The following is a 13,686-nucleotide window of genomic DNA, read 5'->3' on the forward strand; positions in this document are numbered from 1 at the left end:
TATGTCTCTGTGGGCTGCTTTCCTCCCATTTTTCTAGCTGCTTCTTCAGTTTTCAGTGTTATTAAATGACTTTCTCTCAATTTCCCTCATTATTCTCTTTTTGCTATCCTTTTCCTTTGCATTCTGGAAAAATATCTTAAGTTTTCTTGTTATTTACTGATTCATTTTCCACAGTTCCAGGTCTGTGCTTTTTTGATCTCTTTGAAGTTTAATTAGTATTCCACTTTTTGTTTCCTTGCATGTTCCTTTTTTAAAAAATAATACCCTTTCTTTTTTCCCTAAGTTCATACCTTTTCATTTCAGCCTGTAAGCTTAATGCTGTCTCTTCCTTCCTGGCACATTTCATTAATCCTGCTCCATAGAGGCTACTGTCAAGACCTCTCAATGACACTAACATTTTTAGGTACTTTATATTTCTTTTACATCCTCCTCCACAGTCTCCAGAGCCTGCCATTACCATCCTGTATTCTAAAGAAAGGTGTTTTTTGGTCTTGTTTTTTTTAAGAGGAACTTCTTTTGAAAGTTTTATTGTTTTTCCAGGAATTAACAAACATGGGGTTGTTTTAAGGGTCAGATTAAATACTGACGATTATATAACTGGAGGAAAGTGGTTAAGCCTTAGATAAAAGTGGGTTATGCTCTAAGCCTAGCCACAACTGCAAAGATTGCAGAGGTATTAATTATGATGTTGAGAAGAACTATGCTTTAATAAACCTTCATAGTGCAAATTCAGCTGGTATTCCAATTTTCTAGAAATGTCTTCTGACCCCATAATAGAACTATTTTTAGTACCATGTTTCACTGCCTTATTCACAGTCTTATTCACTGTTATATTCTCAGCACCTGGCTTAATGTCTGGCACATTGATACAAATTTTTTGAACGAATTAACAAATATGTTCTATACAGTTGTTTCATAGAGGCCGAGTCTTCTTGTGTAATGTTTAGAATTCCAAACATTTTATTAAAAATGTTTTCAAAATTCTAAACATTTTCAGAGGTATCATTTCTCTGACTCTTCTGGGTTTATGTCTTCTTTACCTCATTGGTGGCATTTTTTGATAGTTCCTACATTATGTCAACCCTGACACACACACTTTTTGCTCATTCTTTTATGAAGTAAGGTCTGTGTAGACTTGAAGCCAGCAGTGGTTGACTGCTGTTGGCACTAAGCTCTCTACTTGGCTAAAAGATATATTTTCTTCTCAGTTCTACAGCTAAATGGCAGACTAATGTGCACATCTTTTTCTCTTAAATTTCAGCTGCTAGCAGGCATTCAATTGGTACAGCTGTTCTCTTCTAGGATGACATCTTCTCTTATAACTGCACCCTGGTTCTTTGACACTGTCTGGAGAGAGTAGGTGAAAAATTGTAATTTGTCTTTTCTCTGCACTCTTTGTAGCATTTGCCTGTCGGAAATTTTATTTTGTAGGATTCATTGTGCCACCACTGGTTTGCTCTTTCTACTCTGTTATCTTTTGGGGGTTACTTTGTAAACAGATATAGAGAGATGGTTGATAGGGGTATAAGCCAGAATGGAACTCTTTGGCTTTATTATAAAGTAGTACCTGGACAGTGTATGTTGGCTGCCAGGTTCTAGCTGGTACAGTCCCTGGGTCTCATGAGTCAGCAGACAGGAGAGAGATAAATTTCCTTTTTTGCCACCATCCCCCCTTTTTTTTAGCCACTCTCTGTTTTACGTTGTGAGATCCTTCTCAGTTCAGCACCATCAGTCTTATATAAGAATGTGCAGCTACCCCCAATCTGCTATTAGGAGTTTTAGTAGTGTTCAGTTATTGATAGGGTAAAAAAATTTTCCCTATTTTTGTGTCTTCATGATGAAGTGGGTATTTAGTGGGAAATGGGAAAGGCCACATGGAATTACAGAATTTGAAAGCTGGGGCTTAATAAGGTGTATTTAACTGAACTTACGATGATTGGTTGTGTCCTTTCCTCTAGGTGTCTCATCAGTTGCAGTTTTTGTCCCCTATCCTAATGTATTTTTCCCAGTTCTGCTTGCTTTTCTCTTTTAATCTTACTTGCCCATATTTAGACTTTTACCCCTCCAACAGTTGAATGACAAGGCATCTATATTATGTTTTATAGGGCCAGGCCCTGTTAATAGAGGGCTTTAGGAGCTTTTGCTACTCCATGTTCTGAGTGTCTGATAATTCAAGAAGAAAGGGGATGTGAGTCAAGTTGTGGTAGAGCTTCAATCTCTGATGTGCTAGGGCCTCTGTTGTTTGAGGGAGGAGTGCCAGCTGGCAGTGGTAGTAGAAATAAGTCTCTTGGGAATGGGAAACTTAACTCCGGAGGATTCCTAGTTAAGACTTACCACAGACTCTCCGGGCAATTGGAAATATTGTACTCTTCCTTGGGGAGATGGAGTGGGAATTAATTTTCCCTTTGGTCTGATGTGACTTGGTTAGAAATACACTTGAACCTTGTCTTGTCCATTGTGATGTGATAGCCGCCTAGGAAGGGTCTGTTTTGTGTGGGAGTTTATTTCAGGCTGTCTCCTTGCCTGTATTGTTTCCTTTAACAGCTCTTTAAATTTTCTTTTTCCAGCAATGATGTTGTCCACTGGGCATGTACTGACCAATGTGGCAGGTCTGAGAACATAGCTGAAGCTGAAAATAGGAAAGCTGGGGGCAAGGAAGAGCCTTGAATCTTGAGGTGGGACGTTGACTCTAAGATGTCCTTGAGCAGTGGAGCCTCCGGAGGGAAAGGAGTGGATGCAAACCCGGTTGAGACATACGACAGTGGGGATGAATGGGACATTGGAGTAGGGAATCTCATCATTGACCTGGACGCCGATCTGGAAAAGGACCAGCAGAAACTGGAAATGTCAGGCTCAAAGGAGGTGGGGATACCGGCTCCCAATGCTGTGGCCACACTACCAGACAACATCAAGTTTGTGACCCCAGTGCCAGGTCCTCAAGGGAAGGAAGGCAAATCAAAATCCAAAAGGAATAAGAGTGGCAAAGACACTAGCAAACCCACTCCAGGGACTTCCCTGTTCACTCCAAGTGAGGGGGCAGCTAGCAAGAAAGAGGTACAGGGACGCTCAGGAGATGGTGCCAACTCAGGAAGCCTGGTTGCTGCTATTGCTCCCAAGGGCTCAGAGAAGGCGGCTAAGGCATCCCGCAGTATAGCCGGCTCCAAAAAAGAGAAGGAGAACAGCTCATCTAAGAGCAAGAAGGAGAGAAGCGAAGGAGTGGGGACTTGTTCAGAAAAGGATCCTGGGGTCCTCCAGCCAGTGCCCTTGGGAGGACGGGGTGGGCAGTATGATGGAAGTGCAGGGGTGGATACAGGAGCTGTGGAGCCACTCGGGAGTATAGCTATTGAGCCTGGGGCAGCGCTCAATCCTTTGGGAGCTAAACCGGAGCCAGAGGAAGGGGAGAATGAGTGTCGCCCGCTAAAGAAAGTCAAGTCTGAAAAGGTAAGAGGTGGCCAGATCTGGCTGCCCAGTGCCAGTCAGAACGGCCCTAGACTAACTGCCAAATGCTGTGTGCACTCTGTGGGAGGCTCATTAGTTTGTGGGTAATGACCAATTACAAGGTCAGAGCAGCTGGTAATGATAATATGGTTTTATTTCAAATTAGAGGATTCCCTGCAGATTCATTAATAGCAGGCCTGGACATTTTGGAGAAGAGTATCTGTTGTTGGGGGCAGCTACGTGGCAGAATGAATATTCTGTGTCATGTTGAGAACCTCCCAGCTTGTCATAGTCCCACCCCAGAGACTTGTCACTGGAGGCTGGCATCATCAACCTTTATGTGGTTCCCAGCTCGACTGGCATTTCATCCTCAGTGTCATTGATAAACTCGATAAGTTATATGAAATAAGAATGGTTTATAAGAAGAATCGTTCTGTGCAGTTCTGACTGGGATAAATGGTGCTCCTGGGTCTTTGGAAGAGAAAAGGGTTAAATACATTTCACGGCATGATATCTACACAAGTGTTCTATTGGTGGCTGCTAGAGAGCAAAGGGGCACAGTGTGGGGCAGTTAAACAAGAGGGTAGGAGGTACTGATTATATACTATGAGGCACTTTATCAGACCTTATGAGTTAGTGTTGTGGCTATGAAAGTTTGGCTTGAAAGAGATTCTTTGGCCATTAAACGTATAGTTCTTGGCCAAATATCTTCCCTCAACTATTGGTAATCAAAGTTCTTATGGTTTAAAAGCTGCCAAATAGTGTAATGATACCTTGCCTTCTGCTTAACTTGGAAGGACAAGTGCCTGGAGCCTCAGGAGGGGCAATCCTCCTGTGGGAAGATGATCTTAGTTCATGTCTCAGGAAATGGAGCTTGCAGGGCTGGCTGAGTAGATTTGAGTCAAGGGTCAGCCTGGACTGCCTTAAAGTTCATCAGCTTACATTTTCCTGCAAAACAGCTCACCTGGTGATGAGCTGTTCATTGGCTCTTGATTTTCTGCTCTGTGTTCTGCTTGCCCTGTGCTTTCAGCTGATCCTAGCAGATGCAGTATAAATTGATTTCTCTGTAATTACATCAGCTGCAACAGGGAATACCTGTTTCCATACGTAAGTATTAATAAACAGAGGCTGGATATGTATATTTGGGTGGTGGTGCTCTCTCAGTGCCTGGATTCCAGTGGTAGCTTGCTCTTTCTTTGCAGGAAGTATTTTGGTCTTTGCCTCTAGCACATCTGTAGCTCTTAGCAACATCTGGCCTTCCCTGGTAACAGGGCTGTGAATTTTCTTCCACGAATAACACAGTGGTTCATTCCCTTTTACCAGTGACAGCTGCCAGAGAGGCTGCCTGTGTTTAGGTGGCAGATGCTTTAGTCCACCTCAGCAGAATGAAGTTCCAGCTGGTTACTGGCATGGCTTATCCTGTGCTGGCTGTGATTTACCATTTTCTCTGGGGTACAGATGGATAATACTGTTTTAAAGAGGCCTAGGAGTACCAGAAGTTCTTGCTTCTGTTCCAGGTCCATTAAACTGTTCCCTACATCTGGCTTCAGTAAACTCTTGCCATATATCCATGTTCATAATCATTGTTCTTCCTGTGCTGAAAAGTGGCCACTTCTGAGAGTGCTCTTCATTTTCCTTTCTCTTTAGAACTCCTGACTCATGTTGCAGTCTTCTAAGCCCAGTAGTAATCTGTGGGTAAAAGGATTAATAATGCTTAGCTTTATGTTGGACTTAAGTCTAAATGTCTATGATTGTCTCCAACAGAGAAGCAAATGGAACCCATTTTCTCTTATAGGTGCAGGGACTGGCTGAAAGATGCAGTACATTCAGCTAAGAATACACCTTGGTGCCATGGAGCTTTTCTCCTCAATAATGTAGCTGTTTTATAATCTTGTCTTTGAAGGAGACTGAGATTGGGACAGTGGAATGAGAGAGAACAGGGAGAGAGGCTATACTTCAGATTTTGGAAGAAGAATAAAATTGCTGGGAAGTACTTTTAGAAGGAGAAAATTTGCTGTGCAGTTTGATGTTACTTTGAGAACCTGCTTTCTCAATTCTTTTCCCATTCACTTAACCCTTTTGAACAGCCTGGTTCTGGGCTTCTGCTTTTAATAAAGCCTTTGACCATTGAAATAAATAATTTAAATAAATGTTTGGAAGTTGCTAGGAGATGAAAACACTGCCAGCAGAGAGCACTTCTGGAATGGGAGGAGGGGAAGACACACAAGTTAAGGGAAAAGAAGGCCAGTAATCTTTCAGTGCAGCAACTTTGGAAAAACAAGAGAGGTTTGGGGCATAAGAGGTGCTCAACCAGTGTTTGATTAGTATTATAGCTTATAAACTAAGCCTTTGAAAACCTATTTAATACTTTCTTTCCAAGATATGGGCTTGCCTATGGCTTAACTGGTTTGGAATGTTGTTTCCATTTGGGGACAGCCAACAGCATCAAAACAGCAAAACAGATGTTTTGATATAATCTAGGAATTACGTACTCTGAGCTGGAAACTGTCATGAAAAGGGAAAATTCCTAAAATTTGGAAAATGTCTTGAGTGGAGGCTCTCCCTTAACCTACCCCTGGAAGTAGAAGAGAAGACAAATGGATTTTGTGGTGTAAGATAGAATTGTCTCATGTCTACCACTAGCTAATGTGGGAGATATGAATATTCAAATTATCTACCTCAGGACCTTCTCTTTCACCAAAATAGTATCTCAGTAGATGGCTGAGGGGATTTTCTGTCAGCCAAAGATGTGGGTTTCCCTTCATGGGATCCCACTTTTGCTCCACCACACTTCCCTACGGCAGGGCTCACTGTGCTATTTCCCAGAGTTCAAAGGGAGACTAGAGATGGATTTTAGCAACTGCTGCTGCCCTGATTTGTTATTGAACACTCCTGCCTCATACTACTTGCCAACAGAAGAGATGGGGGAGGGAATATTGAAGAATAAACAAGACAGAGCCTTCCGGCTCCTGCTTGTTCCCTTGTCTTTGGTTTGATTGATAGGTTGTTAAGTTAGGGATGGAAGGGAAGGTGGGGAGGAGGAGCCTGTCTGAATGTCCCTGAGCTTAGTGCTTGTGTTGCCACTTTGACAGGCAAGAAAAAAAGAATTTACAAACCACAGAGGGCAGTGGTATATGTGTGCAGACTCTCTTTCTTAGAGACTCTGTCAGACTCGGAGCTTAAACTGGGAGATTCCCCTGCCCCCTCAAATCATATTAAGTAACCAGTAGGCTCTAGTGGCTAAAGGATCCAGAAGTTTGCAACCAGAAGCTCCCCTGGCGTCTTCAGCTTCTGCTTTTGATGTTGCAAGGTAAGAACACTGCACTCTGCTTTCCCCCTGCTTGTATTGTAGCTTCTGCTGCTTTCAGAATGCTGCATATATTTACCACTTCCTCCATTAGTTTAGGATACAAAGAAAACCGAAAACCGTTAAGCATGCTCTTTGCTCTTTCAACTTCTGATAAGGCTTGCTGTTGTATCCTTTGTTCTAATAGCATCTTCCTTTGCCCTTGGTTTTGTTTTCCTGCCCCAGTTTATGCCTTCCAGCTCAGTTCTCTTGTGTTGCAATCTCTCATTGCCCAACCAAGGTCAGTTCTCTTTGATTCCTTCTGATTTGAGGCTTTCTCTGTTATACCTTCCTGCTCCACTAGCTGTTCTTTCCCAGCTATTGATGGCAAAGCATTCAGCCTTGCTTTCTGAAGCCAAATGCCCTCAGGTATTTTCCTACATGGAGAAAATTAAAAAGAAGTTGATATTTATGTGGGAGAGAGATGCATTCTCTAACTGCAAAGCAGCCTGAGCTTAATTAATTTGTTTTTTTTTTCAGCAGCTCTGTTTTCCATCTGGGTGTTGTAATTCAAGGAGGGCCCAGAGAAAGATTATCTTGTCCAATCTCCTCATTTTATAGAAAAGGAAACTAGGACCAGGAAGGTCATGTGACTTCCTAGGGTCTCACAGGCAGTCAGTGGCAAAGCCAGACATAGAATCCAGGTTTTTTGTTACTAGGTTCTTAGGGCATATTGTTACTCAGGGATTCTGAACAAATCTTTATAACTGTTGTGAGAGATTCTGTTTTCCCACTTTAAAGACTACCTCAGAAACACTGGATGTAAAAGCCCAGATACTGTTAAGGCTGCTTTCATTTGTTTCTTCATCCTGATTTTAACACTGTAGACACTCAATAAACAAAGAATCTTGAGTTTAGGTTTCTTTGGTAAGGTGCTTATATTTGCAAAGAACAACTGTTTATAGCTGGTGCTGACCCTATCCTATTATATATAGAGAGAGGGGGAAAGTGACTTACTGCTACTTTGAGCTTGATCTTGAGGGTGGGGGTGTATATGTGTTCTGGAATATTGCAGTCAGTCAAATTTTCATTCTAATCATTGGAGCGTTTCCAGTTCCCTCCTTATTTGACAACTGCAGAGAAGATACACACGTGTGTATCTCTCGCTTATACACACACACCTGCCCCTTGGACCTATCTCTAAATGTATTGTGGATTATAACTGTTTGTAAAGGGGTGATATACTATTGGATACCATTATCACCTTTAATCCTTTCAGTGCCTTAATTAAATTAAATTTTAGATACCAGTTATTGTGCTGGGGTTGGATATACACTGGTGGATAAAACAGAAAAGGTTCGTGCTCTTTGAGGGGCTTACAGTTTACCATCCAGAGCAGAGTTCCTGAAAATGTGGCCCATAAAATCATATGCAACACATGACTTGAGTGTCAAAAATGCAGATTCTTGGACCCTACCCCAGATGTGTTAAATTAGTTTTAGGGATAAGAGCCCAGAAATCTGTACTTCCAGATAATTGGAAGACTCTCCAGATAATTGCTATGTACTTTCATGTTTGTGAACCACTGTGAATTTTCCTTATAAGGTGGACAGTGGGAGCCACTTCTAACATAGAACACCAGTCTTCCAAACTCAAATTTCACAGAAACTCTTATGTGTAACTTAGTGCTTAAGAGTATGAACTCTGGAGCCAGACTACCTCAATTTGTGCCCTAGCTTTGCCACTTACTGAGTGATTTAGAGTAAGTTACACAACTGCTCAGCCTGTTTTCTCATTTGCAAAATGAGGAAAACAATAGTTCCTACATAGGGTTGTTCTGAGATTCATTTATTCATATAAAACACTTAGAATTAGTGCTTAGCACATAGGAAGCATTCAGTAAATATTAGAAAAAAAGAAAAACATGATTTGCATTGAAAAATGCCTCAATCTGCCCTAGGCAATAATGGCCTGATATATAACATTTCACCTATATGGGAAACCCAGTATGAATAGATAAACATGTTGGCTAAGACTTGTCACATGCTGCTCAGAAGTAGTTCCAAACCTAGGCTGGGAAATTTGCATGCTGGGGATATGTTCTAAAGCCCCTGGTATTTATAGTGGGGGTGGAGGCGGGGAAGATCAAAAATTGGCTTCAGAGGATATTGAAGTGGCCTGTTTCACTACAGATTTCATCTGAATTGAGTTTCCTTTCTGGCCATATCCCTGGTGTGGGGTTGGGCATGTTGGATAGATGTGACTGTGGGTTTGCCAGCATGTGCAATCTCGTATGCTGAAAGAGCACTAAATGTTTTTGTTTCCACACAAGAGTGCATGGAAAATCTAAGTCCTAGTCCTTAATCTTCATCCCCCAGTGTGAACTTGTACTTTTGCCATTTGGGTATAAGAGCTTTTACCAGCAGAGCTCATCCAGGGAGGCAGCAGGGCTTGGGCTTTCAGGCTGGAGGTGGCGGTAACATACACAGCTGAGCTCCTGCCACTGCTGGCTGGCTGTGCCCTCTTCTCTGTGGTTTTCACTCTTGAAGCCATTCTTGAGTAACCCACCTCCAGAGCTGCTGACAGGGCCTTGTTCAGAGGCCTTGGAAATTACACTGTTCATTTCCTTATCATCCCCTGACCTGCAGTGCAGAGCCTACTGGTGCAGGAACAAGGCAGAAAAAAATCCAGACGGCTCCCAGCCAGCATGTGTCAAGGGCTACAAAGAAGGAAATTGGACTTGTTCACTTCAAAACCATGGGATTAGGCTTTGATTTTTGGTTCCTACTGAGAGTTATTTGTGTGTGTGCACATGTTCTGTCTCTGTGTATATGTATAGAAAGAGTCTGTGCATGGCAAAGCTGTAGAGGAGGAGCATCTGAAAGTAGAGAGCAGAGAAAAGATTGCTCTTCTCTTCAGTTAGTTTCCCAATTGTGCCATTGGAATGGGCCTGGAATGATTAGCATCAGGAAGGTGCCAGGCCATATTAATGTTTTAAAATATATTTCTAGTGGTACAGTTTAGTCATAGTTGAGAGTACCCACCCAAGTAAGAAGCTTCCCTGGCTGGTTGAAGAGACATTTTTAAAAATCGTATTCCCCTGAAGTTGTTCATCCTAGATAACATTGACATCATCAATGTTTAAGCTACCTAAGAAAGTATAGACTTTGGGTCAGTCTTGGGTAAGAGGCTCTTTTAAGATGGGGGATAGTGTGACAAAGGAAAGACAGAGATTTGTAGCATTTTGAGATTTTCTGTTCATAGGGCAAAATTCGATTATATTTTCAGAGCCTGTCCTCATTTTTTTCAGAGCCTGTCCTCATTACAAAAAAAATCGAGTTCTTTTTTCTCTTGGTGTTTCTCTTGCCCTAGGAGACCCAAAGGAAACACTCTTCAGGCGGACGAAGTAAAATGTGGATGATAAGAGGTTCTTGAGCAGAGTTTACATCATTCTGTCCTTAATTTTCTTTTTTTCTAGATTTCTACAGCCTTAATGTCATTGGAGCCTTTGTGAAGTGGGGGAAAAAGGAGCCTTTTAGCTTTCAGACCCTAGAGGTGTTTTTAAATCCCAAGTGTCTCTCTTTTTGAAGGTACTCTGTAGAGAAGGATTTTCACATGAGAAGGTGGTAACTAAGTTGAGAGGGGATTACTTCCCTTTACAAAACAGTGGTTCCCTGCCCTGACAGCATCAGCATCAGCATCTGGGACCTTGTTAGAAATTAAGATATCAGAGCCCATCCCAGGCTCCCAAATCAGAAAGTCTAGGGATGAGGCCCAGCAATTGCATTTTAATATTAGCTCTCCCATTAATCCCATAATACACACTAAAGTTTGAGATCCACGATTATAGAGCACCCTTCCCTCAATAGTGAAGATTCACCAAAAACTTTAAGGGATAATAAGTAACTCTGAACAGTAGGTATGATCCCCTCCCCCTAGGCGCAGTGATGTTCAGATACATCTTTTCTCTTTGTGGACAAACTAACAGAATCCTAAAATTGGAAGGAAAACTTAAGGGTTTGGGACTTTGAGAGCAAATGAGATACTCAAATTATTTATCTTTTCTAAGCCTCAGTTTTCTCATCTGTAATGTGGAAGCGAATAATAGTACTGACTTCATTGGGTTATTATAAGGATTTGGTAAGATAAAAAAGGGTAAGCACTCAGCACAGTGCCAAGGACATAGTAGGTACTCAGTAAATGTTAATTCAGTGTTATTAGTTACAGCATGCAAGGCGAGAGGATATTCTTAGAGACTTTGAAGACTTAAGCACCAGGAGGTTTGGAAAATAATGGGTTTATGATAGCTAATATTCTGACTCCTACTGATTTCCAAGAAGACTTGAGGAGAGATTGATTCAGAGCATTTGGAGCCATTAAGGACTGGAGTGTTATTGTTTGATTGATAGGTTTGTTGGACTGCTTTTGGTACAGTGCTGATGTCAGGTTGAAGAACCATGGCTCTTGCTTAGCTATTTCCCATTTCAAGTCAGTTTCTTTGTTATATGCTCAGGCCTAAATTATTTTTCTAAGGATTGAAATGAATATAACATGAATTGTTTCACTTTAGAAAGCTTTTTTACCTCTGTTAATCCTTGAAGAGTACACCTAGTTTTGGAAGGGATTAGAACTCCTGCAGATAGTCTGAAGAGTCAGGAGAAAAATAAGGATTTGAGGTACCTCTTTTTGTGAATTTGTCACTAGCTGCAGGAAATAAAAAGGCAGTCCTTAGATTTTTAGAGGTGGTCAGTTTTCAACTTGAAATGTGGTCCATTGAGAGAGTACAATTTAACTATGTGCCTGAAAAATAGGCTAATTGAGTATTTTTAAATTTGAGACCATTGGGTTCCAGCCCTAGTGGCAAATACTGGATTGCACTTGGATGTCCCAAACCTAGCTGTTAAGTCGTTTCTTGGCCTTTTTTAAAAAAAATTAAGATATAATTTATATAATGTTATATTAGGTATGCAGTGTAATTATTCAATATTTGTATGTATTGCAGAGTAATCACTACAGTTAACTTCAGTTAACATCTGTCACCACACAGTTACAAATATTTTTTTACTTGTTATGAGAGCTTACAAGATTTGCTCTCCTAGCTGCTTTCAAATACACAATACAGTACTATTAACTATAGTCACCATGCTGCACGTAACATCCTAGGACTTACTTTGTAGCTGGAAATCTGTACTTTTTGATGTTTTCCTCATTTTGCGCACCTCCATTCCCCACTTCAGGCAACCACTAATCTATTCTCTGTATCTGTGAGCTCAGGGCTTTTGTTTTGTTTTAGATTCCACATATAAGTGAGATTATAAGTTATTGGTCTTTTTCTGTTTGACTTATTTCACTTAGCATAATGCCCTCATGGCCCATCCATGAAGTTGCAAATGACAAGATTTCATTCTTTTTTTATGAATGAATAATATATTCCATTGTGTTTTTGTGTTTGTGTGTATCACGTTTTCTTTATCCATTCATCCATCAATGGACCATGTAGGTTGTTTCCATGTCTTGACTATTGTAAATAATGCTGCAGTGAACACAGGGGTGCAGATATCATTTCAAAGTTAGTGTCTTCATTTATTTGGATAAGTACCCAGAAGTGGAACTGCTGGATCATATGGTAGTTCTGTTTTTAATTTTTTGAGGAACCTCCAAACTGTTCTTCGTAGTGGCTGCCCAATTTACATTGCCACCAACAGTGCACAAGTATTCCCTTTTCTCCACATCCTTGCTAGCACCAATGTATTTTCTTTTATTTGTTTTTATTGGAATATAGTTGATAGACAATATTATATTGGTTTCACCTATACAACATAGTGACTCAATAATTATATACATTACTCAATGGTTACAGAGTAAGTGTAGTTACCCATTACAAGATATTACAATATTATTGGTTATTTTCTCAATGTTGTACTTCCATTCCTATGATTAATTTATTTGTAATTTAAAGTTTATACTGCTTTATCCCCTTCACTTTTTTTACCCATGCCAACAGCTCTCCTCCCTGTGGTCTGTTGTCAATATTTATAGGTCTGTTTCTTTTTTTGTTTTGTTTTTTTAAATTCCACATATAAATGAAATCTTATGGAATTTGTCTTTATCTCACTTATTTTGCTTAGCATGATACCCTCTAGGTCCATCCATGTTGCCATGAATGGCAGGCTTTCCCTTTCATGGCTATGTGATATTCCTTGTGTGTATATGTACTACATCTTCTTTATCCATTCATCTATTGGTGAGCACTTGGGTTGCTTCAGTATCTTGTCTATTGTATAAATAATGCTGCAGTGAACATGGGTGTGCATATATCTTTTCTAATTAGTGATTTTGTTTTATTGGGGTAAATTCCCAGAATTGAAATTGTGGGGCCATATGATACTTCTATTTTTAGTTTTTTGAGGAACCTCCATATTGTTTTCCACAGTGGCCAGACTTCTTTACATTCCCAACAGTGTAGGGGGGTTCCCCTTACTCCCCATCCTCACCAACACTTGTTATTTCTTGTCTTTTGGGTAGTAGCTATTCTGACTGTATGAGGTGATATATCATTGTCGTTTTGATTTGCACTTACCTGATGACTAGTGATGTGAAGCATTTTTCCATGTGTCTGTTGGCCATCTTTATGTCTTTGGAAAAATGTCTGTTTAGGTCCTCTGCCCATTTCTTAATTGAGTTACTTGGGTTTTTGTTTGTCTGTTTTTTCGGTGTTGAGTTGTAAGAATTCTTTAGATATTTTGTCTTTCTAATAATAGCCATTCTAACAGGTATAAGGTGATATCTCATTGAAATTTTGATTTGCATTTCCCTGGTGATTAGTGATGTTGAGCATCTTTTCATGTGCTTGTTTGTCATCTTGGCCTCTTGTTTTTGTTTAGTAACAGGTTCTCTTCATTGTAAAGTTTATTATAAAGTGTTACCTAGTCCACTCATCTCAGACTTGCTGTTTCCTACTT

General features: G+C 40.5%; 1 protein-coding gene across 4 annotated transcripts in view; it reads left to right on the forward strand.

Moving 5' to 3' along the window:
• The window catches only part of ZNF609 (zinc finger protein 609), a 438,580-nt gene that overhangs the window by 28,003 nt on the left and 396,891 nt on the right, over nt 1-13,686 (forward strand). For 3 of the 4 annotated variants that reach the window (XM_057488886.1, XM_057488884.1, XM_057488885.1), the window contains exon 2: nt 2,568-3,441. The exons of the other annotated variant lie outside the window; for it this stretch is intronic. In XM_057488886.1, coding sequence (XP_057344869.1) covers nt 2,695-3,441 — 747 coding nt within the window. In that variant the 5' untranslated portion in view covers nt 2,568-2,694. The remainder of the gene's footprint in view (nt 1-2,567; nt 3,442-13,686) is intronic. 4 annotated transcript variants of the gene reach the window in all.

The sequence above is a fragment of the Manis pentadactyla genome, chromosome 11 (assembly GCF_030020395.1).
Source record: "Manis pentadactyla isolate mManPen7 chromosome 11, mManPen7.hap1, whole genome shotgun sequence".
Lineage (NCBI taxonomy): Eukaryota > Metazoa > Chordata > Mammalia > Pholidota > Manidae > Manis > Manis pentadactyla.